Consider the following 25,562-nt stretch of genomic DNA (forward strand, 5'->3'; position numbering starts at 1 on the left):
GTGGGGGGGTGTGGGTGGGGGGGGGGGTGTTTATATGACACCCTTTTTTAACTAAAAAACGGAAAACTTTGTATGCGTTTTTGCCGTTCATTTACAGAACAGCAAACAACAGGTTTCACAGTGCAAGTGTGTTATTGTCTTTATTGCCGTTATTGTCTTTGTGCAAACTACCAAAATGTGAAAATGATAATGTCATGCGCATGTGTATTACATGTTCAGTGTGCAGACGCATAGTGTTTTTTTCTTTTTTTAATGACGTCACCAATTACTGGCCTGGCATGCATTATATAGTGTTTTTAGTTATTTTCACAGATCAGTGTGAATGTGGATTGTTATGACAATGTTGTCTGTATAAGCAACTTTTAAAGAGTTCAAGTTAAAGACTTTTTTTTACTACATTGTTATAGTGTAAGCATACCATTACAGTTGTTGTCATGTAAACTTCCCTTCAAATGTCCACCCTGTTACACATTGCAAAGTAAAAATGCCGTCTAACAGAATAAAAGTCCTAGACCACACGCAGAATATTTGGTCAGGATTTTGTTATACTATCCTGAGCTTGACCAGTGTGTTTTTCAGATAACATTTTTTTTTTCAAGCAAACCTGCTCAGTCCAAAATTCACTAAACTGTAGGAATGACCCTGATGTTAAATAAAGATAACAGTTAGTTTGGTTGAAGTCCCCCTGCAGTCACTAATTTAGTCGCTTAAAACTCATCTTTGATAATCATAATGGCATTTTTCCACCCCATAAAAATAATTTCTTTGTGTCTTGAATATGGCTTACACCTTTACCTCATTTAGTATACGTTGATCCATGAATATGTTAACTAGTCCCTGCCTCCACTCAATCACACCAACTCAGACTGAAGTTGCAAAAGCTACACAATAGCAAGTGGCAATACTGAATAAATGGATATCGGAGAGTGAATCTATGAGTAAATCTATTCAAATTCTGAATAGATTATAGCCTACAAAGCATGCAAAGTGCGCTCCTCTTATAATCACTAAAAAGTCACTTATCTTAGTTCAACACGATCTCACAAAGTTCTGTTATAATCAGTGAAGGTCTGCACTGACTGCACAAACTCTGGTGTTTTGACTGGTGAGTGGATTCTAACTTAAACACCAATTGCATTTCATGATATGCCTGTGATTGGCTACATTGTTAAACGCTGCAAAAATACATTGTAAATAGAAACCTATGTGAAGATAGAAATATAAAAAGTCCCACCCCGCAATTGGCGGGATTGATTACATGCTTGTGACGGTAGGAAACAGGAGCAGTTTCAAACCGCATCTTTAGTACACTGCAGTTTTTAGGAGAAAATGCTCAGCAATAGTGTTAACTGAGGAATTTTCATGTGGCTTTAAGCATATTAAGAAACCAGACAGATATGTAAACAACATTAAAAACTTGATTTTCACCACAGGGGGTCTTTAAATTTAACATTGTGCTGGGTATCATAACATCCTTGGTTGTCACTCACATTAATAACCAAACTGCTTAGAATTAAGCACGCAAATGAAGAGTGACAAGTTTAGGAAGATGCTCTCATTACCAACCTCCGTGTTAAAACACAGTCAGACTCTCTCTCACACACACACACACTCGCATACTTGTCTCATTGCATTATATACCCACAGCATGTCAATTGACGGTCAGAGCTGCTTCCAGGCCTACCATAGACCGTGTGTGATTGAATAGCCCTACACATGCCTGCTTGCACAGTGAGAGCACTTACAGATGATTGGATTATTGCCAGACGTGCCATGACTTCCATAGAAATGTGACCTCTCTGTGTAAGAGGCTGGTAATTGTGTTATTATGTATATAATATCCTGTAAGCCCAATGATATTACAACGAGAGAGTGATTTAGTGCGACGGTCCGTCACAAAAGTCATCTCACAGAGCTCACACCTGTGTGTGTGGGTAGAATGTTTACAATTTAATCTAGAGTTCTTACCCTGTCATTTCAGATGTTTTTCCCATCCATTCCCTTCTCTGCCAGGTCCATTCAGTAAATGCTAAATGTGCCACCAAGGTCAAATTCAGATGACTTACACGACGCTCATACGGATCCATCTCTATATTGACATAAAAATTGTTGCTGTTTTTCTAATGTGCGGCTATGTCAATAGCATTGGTGCAATGGGAGCAAGTGTGCTTTGTGAGGCTTGAGTCTGAGCAGGCACTGATAAGCCTGTCTTAAAACGAAACCCTCAACCGCAATGTGCTCTTAATTGTTACGTGCACTTCCAAGACTCTATCGCTGCTGCGCAGAATGGAAGGTCTCCATGTTTACAGCAGCAGACGGGATATCTGCTCTATTTAGTCGCTCTCTATCAGGAAAGCCAGCTGCTCACAGGTCTCTCACAACCTCTGAACATCTACAACTGTTAACCCTGCAACTGTTTCTCATTTATGTCCCAGAGCAATTAGCTACTAATTTCCTCAGGTTTTGTGAGTGCTTGCAGATGCTTAGTTTGAGATAAACAATGCATTTTGCATTGACTTGGTTAATAGCTTGGGAATAGCTCCCAAAAATAACATTTGTGCCATGATTTAGTCAATAATTCAATAATTATTCACCCTCATTCCACATCTGTGTAAGTTTCTATAAGGTTTTTCTATAAGGAAATGTTTAGCAGAATGTTCACACTGCTCTTTCTTTTTAAAACATACACTAACCTTGGATATCCCACCTCAAAATAAATAAATAAATAATTAAACCTAAAGGAATATTTCATATGTAATACAAGTTAAGCTCAATCGACAATATTTGTGGCTTGCATCTCCTTTTCTTTAAAATAAATGATTGAAAAATAAACTTGAAGCTTATAATTTTATAAAAGCATTTACATTAATTCTTCTGTTAAAAACACCAGCTGTACATTTGTTCTTGTCTTTTACATCTGTTTTAAGATTTTAGGCTTAATGTCATGGCAACATAGTTAGAAATATATTAGGCATAATAAAAGTTTAGCAAATGCTTAGACAATTACGCTGCTTACAAAGAAACAATGGAATGAAATTAATATCAAAATAAGAGTCTTTGAACAAAACTAGTCATACCAATGCTGCTGTAACAGTGAGTATTTTATAAATTACTGTATGTAAATTGGCCCTATTTACTACCATTGTAAGTTACCTCACTGTAAAACAGATTCTTGCAATGCACAATCACATAATCACCATTATACCACAAGTGTTGCATATACACAGTATATAGACACAGGTCATATCAGTGATTCCAAATGTTGGTGCAATGTTTAAAAGAGATTTGAAAGCTATAATGGAGACCGAGGTTTTGGAATGTGTGCAGCATGAACATTAAGCTAAACAACTTTTATTGGTGGTTTGGAAATTTTCATTTTTGGGGTAAACTGTTCCTTTGAGGAACTGTTTTTAATCCCACAATGATTGGTTTCTCTCTTTCTGCAGAGGTGCGTGACATCGAGTTGAATCTGAACTTGAGGAGAACGGTGAACTCGATGCAGATGCCGAAAGTGGAATACAGAGAGATAAACATAGAGGATTACAGTATGTTATCTAAATTGTGTTGGTGTTTAAGAAGGATATTAATATAATAGAGATGCAGATGAATGTCTTTGATTGTCATACACAGGCCTCAGCATGCAGATACTAAAACCTGCAGGCTTCATAGACACCTTACACTACCCACTTCTGCTCCTTGTGTGAGTACATATCAATATCTGCAACATTTTCTTCATTAATATGTCAGTGTTCCAAATAGTGTCTCTGAACTCCCTCATGAATCACCATCTGGGTTGGATCACTCATTAAAAAGAGGCATAATCTACACTTCTCTTGCATGCTATTATTTCCCAGAGTCCTACTTATAATGTTAGTCAAGGTTTCTTGCACCCAAAACCTAATTTAGTTGTTAATTTACTCTATTTTCCACATTTTTTTGCTGCTGAAAGATTTATATAAGTAAATTAATCTCGCATAATTGCCAATATATACACCAGTATTTGTCTATTTTTAGAATAGAACTGTGCCAGATTGATAAATTAATTAGTCCTTTTTTGTTGTAAATATTAAATTAATGTAATATAAAAATAAAAGTAAAAAAATGACATTTTATTTAAATTCAAATGTTTAAATTCACTTTTTAAGAAAACAATAATTAACAAATGATAAAAAAAAAAAAATTATTATATCTGAATAGGCCAATAAAACCCATAATGTCATGCCAAATAGGTGTCATTAATATTTAAATAGGGGTGGTCAGATGTTAACATGCTCATCGTTGAGACAATTTCTAGTCATTTTTGCAATTAAGTTTGAATAAATGGTCCAGTGAGGAAGCTTTGAATCATGAACTTCAGAGTTTGCCTGTAGAACATTGAGCTCTATTATATCAAAGAGCAAATCCTGTTTTCCATGATATAAGTCCTTTAAAGCGTGTGCTGCAGGTCATCCTATTAACACACAAGCAGCAGTTCCTTTCCTGCTCTCTGTTCCTGCGCTGCACTTCAGGTCTCATCAAGAGTAAGAGTGTAACTCTGAAATGGACTTTAGTCAGTGCTATTAATCTTGTCTTTTCAGCCGTACACTCTCAGCCACTGTAATTACACCACAAATGAGTTCACCTGCAGCCCGCCTTCAATTAACCCACTGCACACATCATACACACCGCAGCAGACAATCACCTGTGTTCTCTATAGAGCTGCCAGCACAGTGACTCTATATTGTGTGTTAGGAATATAGCGGCTGTCTCAAAACCCAGTGAGCTGCATACCGACCTGTTTAAAAAAAGTACACTTTAGCATACTTTTTAAAAATAATACTATTGTTATTTATAAATAATATACATTAAAATACTTTAAAGGAATATATACTTTTAATATAGTATAAAAGAATATAGTAAAGTGTGAAATGAATACTGTATGAATTTAAATGAAATAAAAATGAAAATGAGCTAAATATTAACTCAATATCAGGCTATTCAGGATGTAGGTGAGTTAGTTTCTTCATCAGAACAGATTTGGAGAAATTTAGCGTTACATCACTTGCTCACCTCTGCAGTGAATGGGTGCCGTCAGAATGAGAGTCCAACAGCTGATAAAAACATCACAATAATCCACAAGTAATCCTCACAACTCTAGTCCATCAATTAACATCTTGTGAAGTTAAAAGCTCATTGTTTAACTTCAAGCCATTGTTTTTGGCTTAAATATGGGTCCTCTATCCATAATAGTGCTTTCTCTAGTAAAAGATTCATCTTGTCTGAATCAGGAGAGAACTATGCACGGATAAAGCACTATTTACAAGTGAAAACAGTCCAAAACAGCTCTAAACAAATATGTTGGTGGATTTTGACAATAGAGGATGACATTTATCACAGGAGAAAGCATTATTATGGGTTATGAATTTGTATTTTGGCCAGTTAAAATGCCTTATGTTTATTACAAACACACAGGTTTTTACTTAACAAGACATTAAAGTACACTACAAATACTTTTTCACAAGGGTAGACAGCATTTTTGGTCATCACAGACACATTCTGCTGACTGGAAATGCATTTAAATTCAGCTAGTCTGACTTGGAACATGATATCTCAGAGAATGTGGCTATCATTGCCAGAAATGTTTTGTAAGTCTTAAACTTAAATGTTTGCATTCTAAAGAAAACTATATCTCGTACTCTCTCTCTCTCTCTCTCTCTCTCTCTCTCTCTCTCTCAGAGATGGGACTCCAGGCAGTCAGTCGGTCTCAGAGCAGTTCCACATTGACTGGACGTCAGTGCTGGTCAGTAGTTTTGGGGTTATTGCAGTGCGCTTTGACGGTCGTGGAAGTGGCTTCCAGGGGACTAACTTACTCCATAAGGTGCAGCGCAGGCTGGGAATGTTCGAGGAGAAAGACCAGCTGGATGCCCTCAGGTAGTTGAGGAGCCATCTGCGTCCAACACACAGTGAACATCCATCAGTGCCAACACACAGCTGCACGAGCAGACACATGTGCTGCATCTCCTTAACCGCATAGCAGATTTAGATATACCACGGTCTGACTTCAATGAAACTCAGTGATATGACCGACACTGATTATTCTGCATGTGAGAAGGTCCAGCGTGTGTCAGACCATTAACATTTAGTTTTTGTGTCTTGCAGTATTTTGATGCAGGAGCCATATATTGACAAAACCAGAATTGGAGCTTTTGGGCAGGTAAATACTTGTGGTATTTTACTGTTATTACTTGTCCAGACAAGATAGCTTCCACAGACAAGATAGAGTCCACAGAGCCTGTCTGTATTTTGGCACATCAGTTAAACTCTTCCTCTCTCACTAACTTCAGTCCTGAAGAAGAGCAATCACAAATTGGTGTCATGCAGTAAGAAGAACCTAATTGAGACCATCTACATTTCTGGCTACATAGTTTTGTTTTTGCCCGGGCCTATTTCTTTCCTCGAAAGATTGTCGTTTTTCAAAGGATTAATGAATGCATGTTCAAAGGCTGAATTCCTGCCTCACTTTAATGAGCACAGACCGTATTAGAAACTGTAACTAGTAATGAGAGTTGTGGTATCTCAGCGGTCCAGAGTTGAGTATTTTGTGTTTCAGGTGTATGGAGGTTACGTCACCAGCCTTCTGCTCAGCTCTGAGGACTCCATGCTCAAGTGTGCTGCAGTGCTCTCACCCATCACAGACTTTGCACTATATGGTACGGTTTGTGTGTGTGTGTGTGTTTCTCTTATTAAGACAAATGGAGGGTCACTGTCCTGCAGACTTTAGCTCCAAACAGTGTTGGGAAGGTTACTTTGGAAATGTACTAGGTTACAGATTACAAGTTACCTTATTTAAAATGTAATAAGTAGTGTAGCAATTTCAATTACTTTATTAAAGTAATGTAACTGATTTTCTAAATGTCTAATGAATCTTTTCAACTGCTATCATTGTGAAACATTTAAAGCAGGCTTGGGTTATCCTTACAGTAGGACTCAACACTGATTACTGTCAGACTTTCAAAATACTTCTTCGCTTGAATTAAGCTTATAATAATTTAATTTCAAAGCACAGCCACCACAAAATCTTCAGACTTCATGCCTTCAGCACCTCTTTTTACTTTGAGATCATTCTGAGGTTAAATACAGATTTAAAATCATAACAAGAGACCGTTTAATAGCTATACTATTTCTGAAATCAAATCTTTGCATAGCTATGACAGGAAACACTGGTATCTAACAATGCCTTTGAAAAAAAAGTTAATCAATCATATCTGTATGTGTGTGAAAATATTCAGATGTAACCTCCTTTGTAATCATTAACATTTTCATAAGTAACGGATTACGGTTACATTTATTTTGTAATTAAATTACGTGATTCCGTTACATGTAACTAGTTAGTCCCCAACACTGGCTCCAACACACATGTCTGGAAGTTTCTAGTGATTGGCTTGGCCCTTGATTAGCTGTTTGAGTTGTTTAATTAGAGCTAGAGCTAGAGCTAAAGTCTGGTGGCCCTTCAGGAGCAGGATTAGACACTCATTAGACACTCAAGTACTCATAAAAGAGTAGGCAAAAAGTACCCGGATGACCTACTACAGGTACTTCCAGCGTGATTCTGAATTATGCATACGATGGACACTTTACTGTCCCATGATTCCACATGAGAGGATTTATGAATTGCAGTGACTCGATGCAACTGTCATTGGTAGGTCACGTGACAATTACAGCATGGCAAATTTAATGCATTCAGATTACATTCATACTACACACATTCATACTATATGAAATGTACTCTTTTTGCGGTTGCGATTGACATGTCTTGTGAACTGTTTTTAACCAAAATGCCACCTAAATAAACAAAAATGCCCCACAAATTCAAGATAAAGAGGCAAAAATTGGCCCTGCACAATTAAACTTAATCTATTATAGCTGTCGCGAAATGTGAAATGTAAAATGTAAAATGTGAAAATTAATGAAAAGTGTCAATTCGTGGAATTACGGAATCTGCACACGTTGAATCAGATTACTTATGTTTTGTTTTTTTGCAGCAGCAGCAGCATTGAGCATTATAACCATTCACACACGTTTCTGTTGATATGGCTAATCACAGGCGTTAAGATTAGTCAGCGAGTTTTGCTTGCGCGCTCACTGACTGAATTCTGCACGCTTGCAAATTCTCTCGTCATAAACAACAAATTGCAGATACAATGTAAATAAGAGATTAATTCCGCAGCTTCAGTGATTACAACAAGAGTTTTTGCATAACTTGCACTAGACTGGACTAATGCCATAGACTGACAAGTTTGTTCATAATATAATGTGACATTTCCCCACAAAAAAAAAAAAAGGTTTTACATTTGTATTCTATAAATCAACATTAATAATCATAATTACAATAACAAGAGCAATAATTGACAATTATGTTTGTCTTTTTTTTTTTGTCTTTGTTTTATTGATTTATTTTTATTGATTTATTTATTTTTGCAATTACAATTAGGCTATAACAGGTTGATGTTATTGGTAAGATTTTAAAGTATTCTGATTGATTCAAGAAATTGGTTAAATTTATGCATTTGACATTAAAGACAAATGCAACCAATAAGGCTAAAAAATTGCCCTTACAAATGTAAAAAATGGCCCTTTAGAACAATTCCGGGTTGAAATATTGGAAGTAAATATAAGAGTTTACATCACAGGATATAATTATTGGTTGTTTAATTTTCCTTGCATAAAACATGTCAAATATTAAATATTTAGCTACTTGCATCTTACCTCACGCTCTTGCACTGTTAAAAACTGAAGCGATGTGCTGGTTAACAGTCCACAGTTAACAGCCCACCTTCTTGAGCTGTTAGACCGCTGAGGTGGAGCAGCCTAAAAATATAACTTTTGAAACTTTTTGTCTTCCTAACAACAAAGAGAGCAGCATCAATATTAAATATTAGAGTGGACTACAGCTCCACAGAGAGGAGAATAGAGATCTGTTTGGGTCCATCTGATTCTCAGATGTAGATACAGTATGAATATAACCCTAACCCTAACCCTAAGCTCAAGACATCTGTTGAAAGGATTTGAGCTTATTATTATGTACCAACGACTATAAAAAGAGCAGATTCACATGCATTCTAAATCAAAACATCTGCTGAATGTCCTTTTAACATCCAGCAGGGAACGATTCACAAATGTTTTGTGGAAGATAAAGTACCCTAAAAAATATTTCACCTTGCAAAATACATGCATATGTGTGATATCTATGGAAGCCCATTTCCGCCACTGAATAAAAAATGTAAAAAAAAAAGGTTATTGCGACTTTTTATCTCACAATTCTGACTTTTTTTCTCAGAATTGCGTGATATAAACTCACGATTGCGAGTTATAAAGTCACAATTGCGAGATAAAAACTCGCAATTCTAACTTTTTTTCTCGCAATTCTGACTTTAGAACAATTGCGAGTTATAAAGTCAGAATTGTGTGATATAAATTCGCAATTGCAAGTTAAAGTCCAATTTTTTGGGGGGGAGGACTGATATGTTCTCAGAATTGCGAGTTTATATCTCACAATTCTGACTTTTTTTCTCAGAATTGCGTGATATAAACTCACGATTGCGAGTTATAAAGTCAGAATTGTGAGATTTAAATTCACAATTGCGAGATAAAAACTCGCAATTCTGACTTTATAACAATTGCGAGTTAAAAAGTCATAATTGCGTGATATAAACTCACAATTGCGAGACATAAAGTCGCAATTCTGACTATTTCTCAGAATTGCGAGTTTATATCTCACAATTATGACTTTTTAACTCGCAATTGCGAGTTTATATCACACACGAGTTTTTATCTCGCAATTGTGAATTTTTTTTATTCAGTGGCGGAAACAGGCTTCCATAGATATCATCAGGAATGGGGAATATCATCAAATTTTCCAGCCCCAGCGTATTCTGATTACTTCTACGTTGTTGTAAAACTGGCATTTATGCACTGAGGTGACAGATGCTCTATTTTTAACTTGACGCAATATCTTGAAAATAGTGCAAGATGCTGAAAAAACAGTGAGATGTGATGCAAGATGTCACCAACAACTGAACCGACAATTAAAAAAAACAGTACAGGCGCAATAATGCATCCTGTGCGAATGTCTCGGAGGAGGAGGAGGAGGAGTGTCCGATTCATCATCCATTTCTGTAGCTTCCTGTCTGTGCATGGCGGTGGATCCCATCAGTATTCCGAGAGCAGGCAGGAGGACCGAAGCACTCCAAGAACTCTAAAGAAACAGAGGGATGAAAAATGAAGCATGTGTGTGTTCATCATAAACAATACTTCGCCTCTCACAGCGGCAACAGCACAGAAATCTGCTCATAAGTCAGCCGGTCCATCAGCGTGTATTGTGAAATGGTCATGCGGTGATTTTTATCAAAGGAAATGCTCGGAAATTAACTCTGCCTGTGACAAATGTCACTGTTGACTGATACTGTTCTTCTTTCCTGCTTTCAGCTTCAGCTTTCTCAGAGAGATATCTAGGCCCTCCCAAGCCAGATCGGAGGGCATACGAGGTACATTTCCTGTTTTATAATCTGTATTTTGTATTCACCGTACTGACAACACTTACTGTGTACTCTTTAATATTTCCACAGATGGCCAACCTTGCATACAGAGCGTCTCAGTTCATCGATAAGAAGTTTTTAATCATTCATCCAACAGCAGATGGTACATTTCCTTTCCAATTCTTACAATGTCTTTGTAAAAGCAAGAACACTGTCAACTAACACGCATCTCATTTACATTTTAGAGCAAGTTCATTTTCAGCACACAGCCAAATTCATCTCCAGGCTAATCAGCGAGAGAGCAAATTATACTCTGCAGGTAAGAGATCTTGAGAAGTTTAAGAGAATTTCTTAGTTTCTTCATTTTAGAGGCCATTCACACAGAACGTGGTTTTGTGTTTAAAAAGTGAGATGCATGCATCTTTATTTGATCTAAATTTCCATTAATTTTAAAAATATAATAAATTGTGTATTTAAAAGGTACATACTTTGATACACATTTAAACTACGATTAAGTTTTATTTGCGTACAGTCGGTTGAACCAGCTCCTGGTTGCGCAGTTTGTTCTCAGCATACACTATTTTTTTCTCAGTATACACAATTTTACACTATTTTAATATGTTTTTAGGCCACAGTGTTATTTTAATATCATTGAGAGACTATTATAGTTTTTATTAATGCATTACTTTTTATTTTTAATAAATATTTTATTCTAATTTTAAAGTTTGTCATTTTTTTATTTGTATTAACTTTTTAAATATGTCTATAGTTTTATACATTTTTATTTTAGTTTTAAGTATTTTTGTACATCAAGTTAAACTAAACGAAAATTAGATTTTTCCTTGGCAACTAGCTGAAATAAAAATGTAGGTTTTTGTTTAATTATATAAAATATACATTTATAATTTATAATAATTTATAATAACATGTTTTATGGTTTTAGTTTTAGGTGCTGTATGTATTTTTTAATACCATGATATTTTTGCAAATATTTCGGAAACATGCTAAGTTTACATATTTGTTTCTCTGAAAAACAATGCTACAGCCAGTTTTTCTACTCTGAAATGCGCGTTCCATGTCAGAATGTCTGTTTCCAATATTTTTGAATTTGTATCTCTTGGAATGGCTGATTTGCAACAGATAGTGTAGGCCAGAGTGTGCCACCATTATAAGTTTAAGAGTTATTAATACATGAAGGCCTAATACATGAGATATTCAAGATGAGGCAAGCGTGGTGTTTCAGTCAGAGATTAGTTTATCTTTAACAAACATAAAAATATCATCATCATTTAAAGAATTCAACGATATATTCAAATCAACATGTTAAAAAATAACTATATTTAGTTAAATATAATTAATTTGTATGATGATGTAATCAATAACTATTATAATTCGAAAAGTATAGAATAATGAAGAATAAAAACATTTTTTGAATTTTTAAAAAATATACAGAGAATCAATCAATCAGTCAAATTAGATTACTCACAGTGCTCCATGTGCACTTTTGCTATGAATAACATTCCATGGTAACATTGACTTCTCTAATTGGTTTGAATACAGGTATTGTAGTTCTTCACTGGAAATTCCACAATTAAATACTACTTTTTCTACACTGAATTTGAAAACACCCTTGTGATTTATTCAGAAGCATATATCATCACATAACATCCTCAGAGCTGATGGCAGGAAAGGTTTATACGTCATTGGTAAAAATCAATTTCTCTATGGAGTAAATGAATGGGGGTTTAACTGTACAACCTGCATCCATCTGTGAGCATGACGATGTTTGTCAAAGGTGTGTGAGGTCTGGGGTGACTGGATACTGAGTCTCTGAGCAGCTGCTGCCAGCAGTGGGATTAGACACACTCAGTGCATGCAGCTCATTTAAACAGATTATACAGGCCACTCTCATGAGCCACACGCTGAATAATCCCATTATATTCCCTCACTAGGAGATTTTCTCTTTGCTTTCTGCTCCCTTATAGATTTGCTATTAATTACTGGCTGTTGAATGACTGTGGAATTAATTAGGGCAGATATTCATCGGGATGTGTGTGATCGTCACTGTGTCAAGCTGTTCTTCGCAATTTATGATCTATTAGGAAGTGCCAGGGCTGCCACGCACACAAGGAAAGTTTGTATCATTGCAGTATAAGTTTCTGGATGTTTTCACACTTGGTTTGATTGTTTGGTTCAAACCCATGGTTCAGTACACATTTGTACCACAGTTCATCTCATATCTAACAACACTTCTGAAAATCTAAATATTAACTGAGATGAATTGAGATGTCCAGAAAGTATGTAAATAACAAATTTAATTAATTACTAATGTTGGTCCTATATGGACCAATTTCATTTGTTCACTAACAGTGTCTAAAATTGGGCATACATGCATTACAGGAAAATTCTCATGTTTTTATTTTATTTAGTTCTTTATTTATACATATTTTTTGAAGGTAATGAAAATGTCATTTTCTGTGGTATAAATTATATTTAAAAACCTTTTTGGAATAAAATAAGGCTAATTTCACAATTAACATTTTATGTATCCTAAAAAAAATACAATTAAATAGTATTTTCACACCTTTTGTGTAATTTTACATAATTTTAGCAGTGAAGTGTTGGAGATGATGGTAAAACCATGGGACAGTCGTATTTTTAATTAATTAATTTTTTTTATTTTTAATATCTGTGTGTGTGTGTGACTCACTTTGTTTAGTTTAAGCATATACATATTCATATTTTAGTGGATTTCCATGAATAATGTTTAAAGTCTGATTGTAGTTCAGGGTAAAACAAGGTAATCTAAAAAGTATTAAAAGCAAAAATAATAAAATAAACTGTTTCCAAGTATTAAAAGACATTGAAAAAGTAGTAAAAATAAAACATGAAGGCATGGGTGAAAACAGTTTCCAAGACCTTTATACAAAAAAATAAAATAAGAAAGATAGAAGAAATAGAAGAAGAAAGGAAAAATTTTTATCTGTTTGTTTTAATAAAATCAACCAAATAATCAACCACTGAGACCCCTGGAACTATCCTGCAATAAAAGCACTGAGACATTTCTTATGAATGCTAAATGAAACTCTAAAAATGGTAAACAAATCATAGATACTGATGATTTGACCAAACTTTGATGTCAAACTGACTTACGTTCAGCCCAGAAGATGCAGGGCGAAAGCAGAATCAGGATGACATGTGCTGTTCTAGAGTTCTGTGATATTGGGCTCAATATCATGTCTTGTGTCCTTCATTAGATCTACCCAGACGAAGGACACTTCATTCACAACGAGGGAACGCGGCAGCACCTCAGTCAATCGCTGGTCAACTTCTTCGAGGAGTGTTTCCGGCTCCCGGACCGAGTGTTCGAGGAGGCGCTAGAGGAGGAGAGCGAAGAGGAGGGTTAGTCCACCCGTTCCATGAAGTCCAAGCACAAAGCCAGCTCCTTTTGCCACCTGATATGCAACCCATAGATTTGAACCCTCCAGTTTTCAGTTCCCTCCCGGTGTCGCATGCTGACTCTGAGACCGCCCTGCCTCGTGTTCCTGCCTCGGCTCCCCTTCAGGTGCTCCTCACTATCCATCAACCCTCGACAGACCGCGGCCGTGCAGCACGGCGTGGCATCTGGCTGGCGCCACATCGTCTCGCTCTCCCCTGCAGGCCAGTTAGGAGCTTCTGAAGGAGTCTCTGGTCTGTCCATCTCACGTTGACGAATGAGACGCTGCGATATTAACTGACCGCCAAGCGCGATGGCCTTTGAATCCCTAAGAGCTGTGAGACTCGCAGCTAGACTGAGGGGTCATTCAGTGTTTGATTCAAATAGGTATCTGGTGTTTTGGGCAAAGGGGTTGTTGTCGGGAGAACGTGTCATTTGTGGTTCAAAAGGTCTTCTCGTGTCCAATTGTGCTCGTGTCTGGTATTGCAATGTAAAGTCGCACATGAAAACCATTCACTTGGATATCGATAAAACTTGTTTTCAGTGTTCAAGCGTGTCCGAGTCTTGGAAATCTTGTAGCCTCAAGTGTGTATTTAGATGGTGTTTATTCATTGCAGAAACTTCATCAAGCAGAAGGGGAGCAAAAATGATTCGCATTATTCTCGCAGACCATGACAGTTGTACAAGACTGTTGATCCCACTTCTCAACGTGCGTTTCCTTGAAGTGATGGTCTGTCAGTGCTGAAGAAAGCACTCTATGTTGATTTAGTCACTGTGCCTTATTACGGGAGCGAACAATCGTTTTCGAGGAGCCTCTTTGTGAATATCATCACTCATTCAAGGCTTACGTTGGATTGACTAAAATCCTGTATCTAAAACGCTCTTGTTACATTGTCGATGACATCACGGTATACATTATTGACTGTAATAGCATTGCGAAAACACTGTTATTTTCGTTTGCGCGCGTGTGAGCCAGTGTTGTTTTAGCATCAACAAAAGCAAACTCGCTCGCATTCTGCTAATAGCGGTTTTCCATCCACTTTAAGGATCGGGTAATGGAGCATGAAATTAAAATGTATGATTTCAACATTACCTCGGTATTAAACTAAAGCCCCTCTGAGGCTTTACAGACACTTTGTAGAACATTTGTTAATTCATGCCCAAAACAAATCTGTACATAAAAAGTATAAGTAGGGTAGGAAACACTTCTGTGTTAAAGGGATAGTTCACACAAAAACAACAATTCTGACATTGACTCAGCCCTTGTGGCGTTCCAAACCTGTATGACCGACTTTCTTTTGGAGAAGAAGAAAGAGAAGTTTAGCAGAATGCTGATGTTGTTCTTTCAATACAAAGAACGTCAATGGAGTCATTGAATGGAAACAAGTCTTCAGTGTTTCATAGAAGAAAGTACAGTAGGTTTTCCAGGTTTGCAGTGAGGTTGAGTATATGTTGGCAGAATACGGTCCCTTTAACGCTCATGAAATACAGTACTGTGTAAATGTTTAACATTACAGCGGTGGAATTTTCATTATTTAAGTCACATATGCTATGTTTGTATGTTTTGCACAGTGCTGTATATGAACAGTTATTGGTTGTAACTTTTGCCTATAAAAGCTCTCGAGGATGAACTTTTATTTAGTTTGAATTAAATGTTCATGTTTGATCTTGATGCATTCATAGTGCATGTCGAAAAACCATTTGCAACTCAAAAGCTATTTTTTTAAAACCGTCAAATATCTGCATAGTATTTTTGACGGCTTGAATGTTCCGACCTGCATTTCATTACCGGTAGTTTTGTGAGTGAGATCTCAGTCTTGTCTGCTTGATGTATAAATGTTACTCAAATCTCATTTAAGTCTCTGAATATGTGAGTGTTTCTTGTACATAAAGCGTTTGAAGGTATTTTGTTCTCCCATGTCGAGCAGAGCTCCGGAAGTCATGGTTACTATGAAATCACATGGGACCAAGAGAATGATGGGATTGCTGTTTACTGGCTCAGCAAGAACAGGCATATTTTGACACCTCTCAGAATACAAACTATTTTATCATCACCTTTGTTATGATTTGTTTTCCTCACTTGGAGAAAAGAGGATGAATATGTAAGCAACCAAAATAAACTGAAAGCCTTCAATGTTGATGTCCTGCTTTCTTGTGAATGAAGTAAATGATTGCATTTACATGCATGACCTTAAGACGACGACCTCTAAGGTCATCTTAGAAGGTGTTTTGTTTTATCTGGGTAAGGTCATAAATGGTTGAAATAAAACCCAATCAGCATTATCTACATTTTTGCCTGTTCTCGATTCATCACTGTTTCTGTCAGCTTCTTCAATGTACATATCTATGTTTTACCTAAAAAAAAGAAAAGAAAATTCTATCATCATTTACTCAGCCTTAAGTCATTTCAAACCTTTATGGCTTACTTTCTTTAAAGGGGTCCTATTATGCTCTTTTACAAAGTCATGATTTTGTTTGGGGGGTGTACTAGAACAGGCTCTTATACTAGGTTGTTTGAAAAACACATTGTTTTTCACATATTTTACATTATTACAACACCTCTCTCCCCAGTCTCATAGAAGATATTGTGAAGAATGTTAAGCAAACAGTTGACTCCATTTTATTGAAGAAAAAAAACCAGAGATAGCTCAAAATGTGTTTGACAGAGGAAATGTCATACACATTTGAATAACACGAAGGTGAGTAAATAATGACAGAATTATTACTCAAATATGAACTGTACCTTTAAGAGGATACAACTTTTTTTCCTTGTGGGTTTTATTCATTTGTATTTAAACCTTTAAATAAGACATACTTAGCAACAGCAGCAATACTATATAAGAGCAATAATCAATAAATTGCTATATTTATTAATAATATTCAAAATAATTATTCCACCAAGTAATATTTCACTGTGTAACTGTAGGCTGTTACAATAATTTTGTATATAATCCCTATAAAATAAAACATTTTGTGATACGACTGGGAAAAGGTCAAATATAAGGCTAGTTCGTAACATGAAATGGATTGAAACTATATCCCATTACATTACTGCCACCTTGTGTTCAAATTGACAAAATGCGATTCATGAGCCATAATGTTTGGGGTTTCTTGACAGATGTCACCATCTACTGGACATTAGCAGCTATTTCAGGTCACTGCACTCTCAGAAATGAGTCTTGTATCATAGTTTCTACTTCATCTACAAGCTTGCTGAAGTCAGCCTCACATACTACATGTGAATCATCTCCACTGTCTTTCATGCACTTCATCAGAGCTTCATGCATCTGCTCTCGGCCTCCAATGGTGCAGAGTTTATCCAATTGCTCAACAGGGTCTTGTGGGATACTTTGACACTGAAGGGCTTTTAAAACAGCCGGAGCAAACTTCCCATGGTGTGCAGTGGAGCATATCACAAGCGGGCAGGTTTTGTCATGTATACGATCGGCGACTACTTTACCAACCGCTGTGTGAGTGTCCATTATGTAGCCTCTTGTTGCGTGCACCTCATGTATGGCTCTCAAACAATCATCTTCTGAGCACCAACCAGCTTGAACTTCCAGATTTATCTTCTGACATAAAGTCTCTGATACTTTAAAAAAACGATCTCTTTCTAGATTCAAAAACAGATCTCTGACCAGACTCCCATCCCCGCCGGATGCGTGATGGATGAACCTCTCAAGGTTCGAGGATTTCAGGATATCAATGGCAGGAGAGTTTGAAACCAGCAGCTTCCTTTTGCGGAGATCATACGCTCCACTAGCGATGAAGTCGGATATGACGCAGTTATGATTGGACGCACAGATCACCTTCCGTATGGGAATTCCCATTTGTTTGGCATACAGGGCTGACATGGCGTTGCCAAAGTTTCCAGTAGGGATGCACACATCAATGGGGTCTCCAAATGTCAACGTGCGATTTCTAAGCAGGTCCATGTATGCCGAGCAGTGATAGACCACCTGAGGAAGCAGTCGAGCCCAGTTTATCGAGTTTGCGGTGCTGAGAACCGTGGCATATTCCACAGCTAAATGTCCGATCAAGCTCGAGTCCCCAAACATTTGTTTAATGCTCCTTTGGCAGAAGTCAAAGTCGGACAGGACACTAATGGACTTGGCATTGTCCTCCTGAAATCCTGTCATTTGTAGCTTCTGAATCTCACTCACTCCTTTCTCAGGGAAGAATACAAGCACCCCAATCCTCCTACGGTCACTGTCTTTAAGATTCTGGAAACCGTTTAGCACCGCGCTTCCTGTATCTCCAGATGTGGCCACTAGAATCAGGTAGTTGCACATCTGTGGAAGGCAGTGGGCAAACAGCTGAGACATTAACTGCAGTGCCAGGTCTTTAAAAGAAGCAGTGGGGCCGTGAAAGAGTTCTAGAATGTACTGATGATCAGTGAGGTGCTTTAGAGGTACAACCAATTGATTGGCGAAGTTCTGGCCATAAGCGCGATGCACCATTGAGCTCAATTCTACAGGGGACACATCCATAGGATGGATACAGTTTTCCAGTATGGCCACAGCTCTCATTGCATATGGCATGCTGGATATTCTCAACCATTCAGAAGGTTCCAGTTTGGGGAATCCTTTCTTTGGTACATAAAGCCCTCCATCTGGTGCAAGACCCTCTATGACAGCATCACTGAAGAACTTGGAGTCACTTGACATTTGGCTCCTTGTTGAAATGAACAGCTCTGATTCTGAATCCTCATATCTACCCAGAGTCCTCAGGACTTTATCAGCCACATCCTCCATGGAGTCTCCCGTCCCACAAAGGACTCGTGCATCCAGCCATTTTTCGTAAAACTCTTTCCTGTACTGTAATATCTCTGTCATAGAAACACCAGCATCCTGACCCACAATCCTATTCACCTTCATTCGAGAGAGTCTCTGCATGATATCTTCTGTGTCCACATCCAGATACAAAACCAGTCCGGATCGCTTCAAATGCTGCATGGAATCTGGATGCAATGGATTGGAGCCGGTTAGTGAGATAACACTTCCTGTAGCAGTGAAGTTACATACCGCTTTACCTTCTTCTTCAATGAAACCATCTCCGCCGATCTCAGATAGCTTGTCTGCCACACTCATCCCCCATGTCCTTTCGAGAACATCGTCATCTATATCAATAACAGGCATCCCTAGCCTCTGTCCCACAATACGTCCAACACAGGTTTTCCCTGCTCCAGGAGGACCCATCAGAAGAATGTTTCTCTCACGAGGTTTAGAGATTTGATTTGATAGCCATGCTGAAGTGAAGTATGAAGAACCAAACTGAGAAAATAGCAGGTGGGTCCTCAGCTTTCTCACTTTAGCCAACAGCTGGCCGAAAGTTGCAGGGATCATCATGGAAAAAAAGATCCTATGATCTGTGAGGCAGAAATATGTCACAGAATTAAAACACGCCAGTAGATCTAGTAGAGCATTTACTAAAATACAAAATGTATAGATCTATTTCTGTATTCTGTTGATTCAACCTATTTAGTATGACTAATTTGTTTTAATAAACACTTAGGCCCTTACCCAATTAGCACACTAAGCCCTCGCGGTCTTCCTCTGAGTCCACATATTCTTGAATTTATTTATTCATGCTGTTTTGAATGGTGGGTAGGCTGTGGAGCGCCACAAAGGTGTGCATTGAAGGCGCAAAGGGGGTGCTCGAGAGCACCCTTCTCAACCCTAAAATGACAAATGGGACACCTGCAACAGGAGTCTCCAACCTCAATCAAACACACCTGAACCAGCTTATCAAGGTCCTTAGGGTTACTTGGTAATTATACCCCTTGTCCAAATACCCACACTTGCGGTCTTGGCCACTTGAGAGCGCGTGCGCGCGACAGGAAGTAAGTGCACAAGACTGTCCCAGGTCTTAAAAACGCCAGAGCACTGTGCCCTTAACGCACACTAAACCCACACTATCTCGAATACCGCGCTATTCGAGGCTTAGTGTATCCCATCATGCATCATGTTCTGGAAATAAATCGTGAGACTTTTTGCCGAGATCTCGCGAGAGGTCACGGAAACCTTTCCGATGCAAGCTAAATATTAATATAATAATTAGATATTACATATAATTTGGTAGAAAAACACAGTTTTTACGTTTTATTGGTGCAAAGATGAGTAGTGGTGATATTTATTTTGTACATTTGCAACTGCTTTTTATCACTTAATTAGAAGCACCACAAATTAAAATTATGTCACGTTATAGGGACTACTGAACAGACATTTAGAAGTTGATTTTAAAATGCAAAGTATTTAAAATTTAAATTAAAATAAAGCTATGTAAACACTTGCATTTTTACAACACTACAAGTGTGTCCCATCAGGTAATGAAAAGTTCGACACACACTTGTGGTCTTCATGCTCACTTGAACACTTGGGTCAAATACAGGAAATACGTCATATAAGTAATCAAGTGGTCAAGTGCAAAGACCGCAAGTGTGGGTATTTGGACAAGGCTATATTGGAGCAGGGTTGGAACTAAAGTCTGCAGAAGGGTAGATCTCCAGGAGCAGGATTGGAGATCTCTGCCTTGCGGCCTTGTGGGCTTAACTGACATGTGCATGTGATGGCCATCGTTAGTCTTTTTCTTCCACATTGTGATGTACTTTAGAGTGTAACAAATTATTAAAACTGTAGGGCAGGGACTTGGTTCCACTCATTGAATTCTGAGATGCGGAAAACATATGCATGGATGAATCATTCGCAATAATAAATATGCTTTTATAAAAGGGTTTAAAAAAAGTATTTTTTTTTTTCAATTTCAAACCGAAATGTAAATAGATGCCAGTATTCACCAGAATAAAACAATTCAGTTTGAATAAAATGTTTAATTTAGCTGTATGTCAATTATACAATTGGAATATATATTCAAAAATGACATTTACCTTAAAATGCAAAGAAAAAATAATTCCAATATTGTACAATTCTGTCTAACACTCTGTCTATCATCAGGAGAACATCAGGTTTGAAAGTTAATGTTTTCTGGTAGGATTTCGTAAAGGATTTTCTTAAGTTAGATGTACACAACTATTGTAGAGTTTCAAAAGTAAGGTTTACCAAAAACGCGGCGTTTATCTTACTATTATAGTAACCTCACCTTCACATGCGCTCATGCATGGCGTGGTGCCGTGCCATGTAAACAAACCGCGTCAGTACGGCAACCGCGAAGGGACATTTTCCGTTGACGTGCTGAGCAGTAAACGGCTCTCAATGGCCAATACGGTCACCTTCAAATGATATAAATAAAATAAATATTTAGCATTGCTACATTTTTTTGTTTAAAGCTAGCCATTCAAACTTAAATGAAAACGTAACTGAAATCGCGAAACCTTTGACTAATGCGGAAGAAAATAAAACAAGAGGAAAAGTGTTTCATGTTGCTTGGTAGTGGTTGCTATAGAGACAGTTGTTCAACAACACCGAGTCCATCGGCCATTACGTAAATTAAAAAAAGCACTACTGTCTGCAAACAGCGGGACGTTTTCTCTTGTTTTCCTGTCATTTTTGTCTCTATCAGCCACCATGAGCGACACAATCTATCCTCCAGAGAGCATCTATAACCTTATTCCCAGAGAGGAAGAGAAAGCCGTGAAAGCACCCAGGTACAGTTCCAAACTGCTTTCAAATCATGATCTCTTCATCTAAAATATCACATTCTTTGATATTTTAGAAAATAATTTAATTGTACTTTTTTTTTTTCGGTTTGAAACGTGAGAAAACATAATTTTTCATTGTTACAATTAAGTGCAATTCCACAGTTCTCATTAGCATAATGTGAAAATGATATTATTAACATTGATATGTTGAAATTGTGAAGTATTTGAATGCATTCAACTTGCTTTAATTCCCATAAAGTATATTATATTATATGAATTTTCAGGTACATGTCAAAGTTCCGAGAGCAGGTGAAGCTGGAGAAAGAGGTGAACAAAGCCCCCAGTAAAACTATGGGACCAGCAAAAGTGGATGTGCCGTCACCACAGAAATATCTACTGAAACACTCCAAGGAGCCCAAACTCGCCGAGAGTACATGTCCTGCATTTGGTGTTTGAGACATTCTGAGAATTAATATATAATATTGACCTTTTTAAATACAAATACATATATTTTCATTGCAATCATACATGCCAATTTCATGTGCGGAGGTGTTGAGACCACTGAAGCTATCTACTATGTACGTATCCTAATTTTGCTTGGATCATTTATTTTTCAGGGAAACCTTTTAAATATGAAGATGATGAGCTACATAGTAAACCACCGATACCTGCTAGAACAGACAAGCCGCTCATGGGTCTCCACAGCAACAAGAACTTTATTAAGACCAACGCTGTAGAGAACATCATGACAGTCCCGAAGAAACCGCAGCCTGTGTATGCTTATACCAAGAAGGGAGACAAACAACTGTTGGAGAAATCTGGTCTCATCCCAAAATACATAAAGAAGAAGGTGAGAAGAGAGATGGGATGTTGAGCTTCATGTTTCAGATGCTCTTGTATTCCATGCATACAAAGCATACTGTTCACGGTACATACTGAATAGAGCAAAAATAGTAAGGAAAAACCTCGGGCCTATTTTTTATGCATGTTCTCAGGACTATGGCCTAACTCCAGAGTACCTGCTCCAGCGCAGAGAGGAAGTGAAGAAAGCACAAGAAGAATATGACAACTATGTCAAGGAGCGAATGAGAGAAGGGGCCATGAAACAGCTTTCAGGTGAAGAACGCCACAATATCCTGCAGGTAATCAAATACAAATAAACTCAGATTGAATCAGTTTCTAGTTGTGTACAGCCTGTGTTCTCTAGAGCTTGTTATTGCAGATCTTGCAGCATTAATCTCCTGATGAGAAATTGCATGTCTTTGTAGTTGTTCCTTTAGATAAATGTATGAATAATGTTATATGAATAAATGGGCATAACCTTTTTTTTTTAATTAGGATTTAAAAAATAAAATGTAAATGATTGTATAAAGGAACTTGTATACACTATAACTTGTGTAGAAACAATGTTCACTCCGAAATTGCCAATATTGGCCTATAGCCAATTTCCCAAACAGTTTCAAAGATTCATCTAAAATATCACATTCTTTGATATTTTAGAAAATAATTTAACTGTACTTTTTTTTTCGGTTTGAAACGTGAGAAAACATCATTTTTCATTGTTACAATTAAGTGCAATTCCACAGTTCTCATTAGCATAATGTGAAAATTATATTATTAATATTGATATGTTGAAATTGTGAAGTATTTGAATGCATTCAACTTGCTTTAATTCCCATAAAGTATATTATATTATATGAATTTTCAGGTACATGTCAAAGTTCCGAGAGCAGGTGAAGCTGGAGAAAGAGGTGAACAAAGCCCCCAGTAAAACTATGGGACCAGCAAAAGTGGATGTGCCGTCACCACAGAAATATCTACTGAAACACTCCAAGGAGCCCAAACTCGCCGAGAGTACATGTCCTGCATTTGGTGTTTGAGACATTCTGAGAATTAATATATAATATTGACCTTTTTAAATACAAATACATATATTTTCATTGCAATCATACATGCCAATTTCATGTGCGGAGGTGTTGAGACCACTGAAGCTATCTACTATGTACGTATCCTAATTTTGCTTGGATCATTTATTTTTCAGGGAAACCTTTTAAATATGAAGATGATGAGCTACATAGTAAACCACCGATACCTGCTAGAACAGACAAGCCGCTCATGGGTCTCCACAGCAACAAGAACTTTATTAAGACCAACGCTGTAGAGAACATCATGACAGTCCCGAAGAAACCGCAGCCTGTGTATGCTTATACCAAGAAGGGAGACAAACAACTGTTGGAGAAATCTGGTCTCATCCCAAAATACATAAAGAAGAAGGTGAGAAGAGAGATGGGATGTTGAGCTTCATGTTTCAGATGCTCTTGTATTCCATGCATACAAAGCATACTGTTCACGGTACATACTGAATAGAGCAAAAATAGTAAGGAAAAACCTCGGGCCTATTTTTTATGCATGTTCTCAGGACTATGGCCTAACTCCAGAGTACCTGCTCCAGCGCAGAGAGGAAGTGAAGAAAGCACAAGAAGAATATGACAACTATGTCAAGGAGCGAATGAGAGAAGGGGCCATGAAACAGCTTTCAGGTGAAGAACGCCACAATATCCTGCAGGTAATCAAATACAAATAAACTCAGATTGAATCAGTTTCTAGTTGTGTACAGCCTGTGTTCTCTAGAGCTTGTTATTGCAGATCTTGCAGCATTAATCTCCTGATGAGAAATTGCATGTCTTTGTAGTTGTTCCTTTAGATAAATGTATGAATAATGTTATATGAATAAATGGGCATAACCTTTTTTTTTTAATTAGGATTTAAAAAATAAAATGTAAATGATTGTATAAAGGAACTTGTATACACTATAACTTGTGTAGAAACAATGTTCACTCCGAAATTGCCAATATTGGCCTATAGCCAATTTCCCAAACAGTTTCAAAGAAATGGCAAGTAGCACGTTAAATGAAATGTGAAATTTTGAAGTAGAAGGACTGAAACAGTATTTTCTTGTAAAACACACTCTGATAATATTAGCAACAATAATAATGTTTTTAAATAAGTATGTTATACTCACAAAGGCTGCATTTATTTAAACAAAAATACAGGTAAAACTGTAATATTGTGAAATATGGCATTACAATTAAAAATAACATTTTCCGTTTTAATATATTTAAAATGCCACTTATTATTGTGATGGAAAATCTGAATTTTTAGTAGTCTTCAGAGTCACATGATGCTTCAGAAATCATTCTAATATGCTGATTTGATGTTCAAGAAACAGTTGCTGCTTAATATTTCGTTGGAAACTGTTACTTTTTTATCAAAATAGAAAGTAGCATTAAAAAAAAATTAAAAGAAAGAAAATAAATATTTTGTAATAATTTATAATAATTTAATTAATTTAATAATAATTGTATAATTAATTTAATTGAATTCATAATTTAATAATAATTTTTATTTTTATTTTTTTAATTCATATTATTAAATTTTATTATAGGGCTGGACAATAATTCAATATCAATATGTATCGCGATATAATTTTTTTCAATAACGGTGATATGATTGGGACGAGCTTCATCACCAGTACCAAGGCCTCTCTGTTGTCACAGACACAGCTCCAAAAAAATATAGGAAGGAGCGTCTGGAGCAGGAAATGAAGCAGCTGGAGAAAGATATTGAACTGATTGAGCGACACAAAACCATCTACATTGCTAATAACTGAGCATGATGTTAGCTAGTGAACTAGCCCTGAATTCAGCAAATATCCAAGAACAACATTTGAAACGGGCAAAACTGCCACAGTGTCTTTGCTTGTCCTCTCTTATGGTACTTCAGAAATATTTTGAAAGGCTTTTGAAGAGCTTTACAACAATACGTCTGAGTGCAATAAAGATCACTTTAGATCAACTCAATAGTCTCTGAGCGATTTAATCCATTTAAACTCAACATGAAATCAAAATGAACCACATTTATTTTCTTAAAGGGGTCAAATGATGCGATTTAAATTTTTCCTTTCTCTTTGGAGTGTTACAAGCTCTTGGTGCATAAAGAAGATCTGTAAATTTGC

General features: G+C 36.9%; 4 protein-coding genes across 4 annotated transcripts in view; 3 read left to right on the forward strand and 1 right to left on the reverse strand.

Annotated features, from left to right (window-relative positions):
- Window positions 1–15,196, forward strand: part of LOC107664663 (dipeptidyl aminopeptidase-like protein 6) — a 168,237-nt gene extending 153,041 nt beyond the window's left edge. The window contains exons 17-25 of the mRNA XM_016455296.1: window positions 3,447–3,545; window positions 3,631–3,700; window positions 5,716–5,910; window positions 6,139–6,193; window positions 6,590–6,689; window positions 10,465–10,523; window positions 10,605–10,677; window positions 10,760–10,833; window positions 13,772–15,196. Coding sequence (XP_016310782.1) covers window positions 3,447–3,545; window positions 3,631–3,700; window positions 5,716–5,910; window positions 6,139–6,193; window positions 6,590–6,689; window positions 10,465–10,523; window positions 10,605–10,677; window positions 10,760–10,833; window positions 13,772–13,921 — 875 coding nt within the window. The 3' untranslated portion in view covers window positions 13,922–15,196. The remainder of the gene's footprint in view (window positions 1–3,446; window positions 3,546–3,630; window positions 3,701–5,715; window positions 5,911–6,138; window positions 6,194–6,589; window positions 6,690–10,464; window positions 10,524–10,604; window positions 10,678–10,759; window positions 10,834–13,771) is intronic.
- Window positions 15,197–16,850: 1,654 nt separating this feature from the next.
- Window positions 16,851–19,277, reverse strand: LOC107664662 (threonine synthase-like 1). The gene has a single exon (XM_016455295.1). It carries the CDS (start codon window positions 19,146–19,148, stop codon window positions 17,106–17,108), a length of 2,043 nt encoding a protein of 680 aa, XP_016310781.1. The 5' UTR covers window positions 19,149–19,277; the 3' UTR covers window positions 16,851–17,105.
- Window positions 19,278–21,352: 2,075 nt separating this feature from the next.
- Window positions 21,353–22,707, forward strand: LOC107664642 (enkurin-like). The gene is made up of 4 exons (XM_016455258.1): window positions 21,353–21,553; window positions 21,832–21,977; window positions 22,165–22,397; window positions 22,543–22,707. Exons 1-4 carry the CDS (start codon window positions 21,474–21,476, stop codon window positions 22,705–22,707), a joined length of 624 nt encoding a protein of 207 aa, XP_016310744.1. The 5' UTR covers window positions 21,353–21,473.
- Window positions 22,708–23,175: 468 nt separating this feature from the next.
- LOC107664643 (enkurin-like) overlaps window positions 23,176–25,562 on the forward strand; it is a 3,085-nt gene continuing 698 nt past the window's right edge. The window contains exons 1-4 of the mRNA XM_016455259.1: window positions 23,176–23,186; window positions 23,256–23,401; window positions 23,589–23,821; window positions 23,967–24,113. Coding sequence (XP_016310745.1) covers window positions 23,176–23,186; window positions 23,256–23,401; window positions 23,589–23,821; window positions 23,967–24,113 — 537 coding nt within the window. The remainder of the gene's footprint in view (window positions 23,187–23,255; window positions 23,402–23,588; window positions 23,822–23,966; window positions 24,114–25,562) is intronic.

The sequence above is a fragment of the Sinocyclocheilus anshuiensis genome, unplaced genomic scaffold, assembly GCF_001515605.1.
Source record: "Sinocyclocheilus anshuiensis isolate Anshui unplaced genomic scaffold, SAMN03320099.WGS_v1.1 scaffold35, whole genome shotgun sequence".
NCBI lineage: Eukaryota > Metazoa > Chordata > Actinopteri > Cypriniformes > Cyprinidae > Sinocyclocheilus > Sinocyclocheilus anshuiensis.

Excerpts from the sequence above, each read along its gene's own strand:
- LOC107664642 (XM_016455258.1), top strand. The coding sequence starts at position 21,474 with ATGAGCGACACAATCTATCCTCCAGAGAGCATCTATAACCTTATTCCC. Across the intron at positions 21,978-22,164 it reads GGAGCCCAAACTCGCCGAGA|GGAAACCTTTTAAATATGAA; the intron begins GTACATGTCCTG and ends TTTATTTTTCAG. Across the intron at positions 22,398-22,542 it reads CAAAATACATAAAGAAGAAG|GACTATGGCCTAACTCCAGA; the intron begins GTGAGAAGAGAG and ends GCATGTTCTCAG.
- LOC107664662 (XM_016455295.1), bottom strand. The coding sequence starts at position 19,148 with ATGGGTCCTCCTGGAGCAGGGAAAACCTGTGTTGGACGTATTGTGGGA.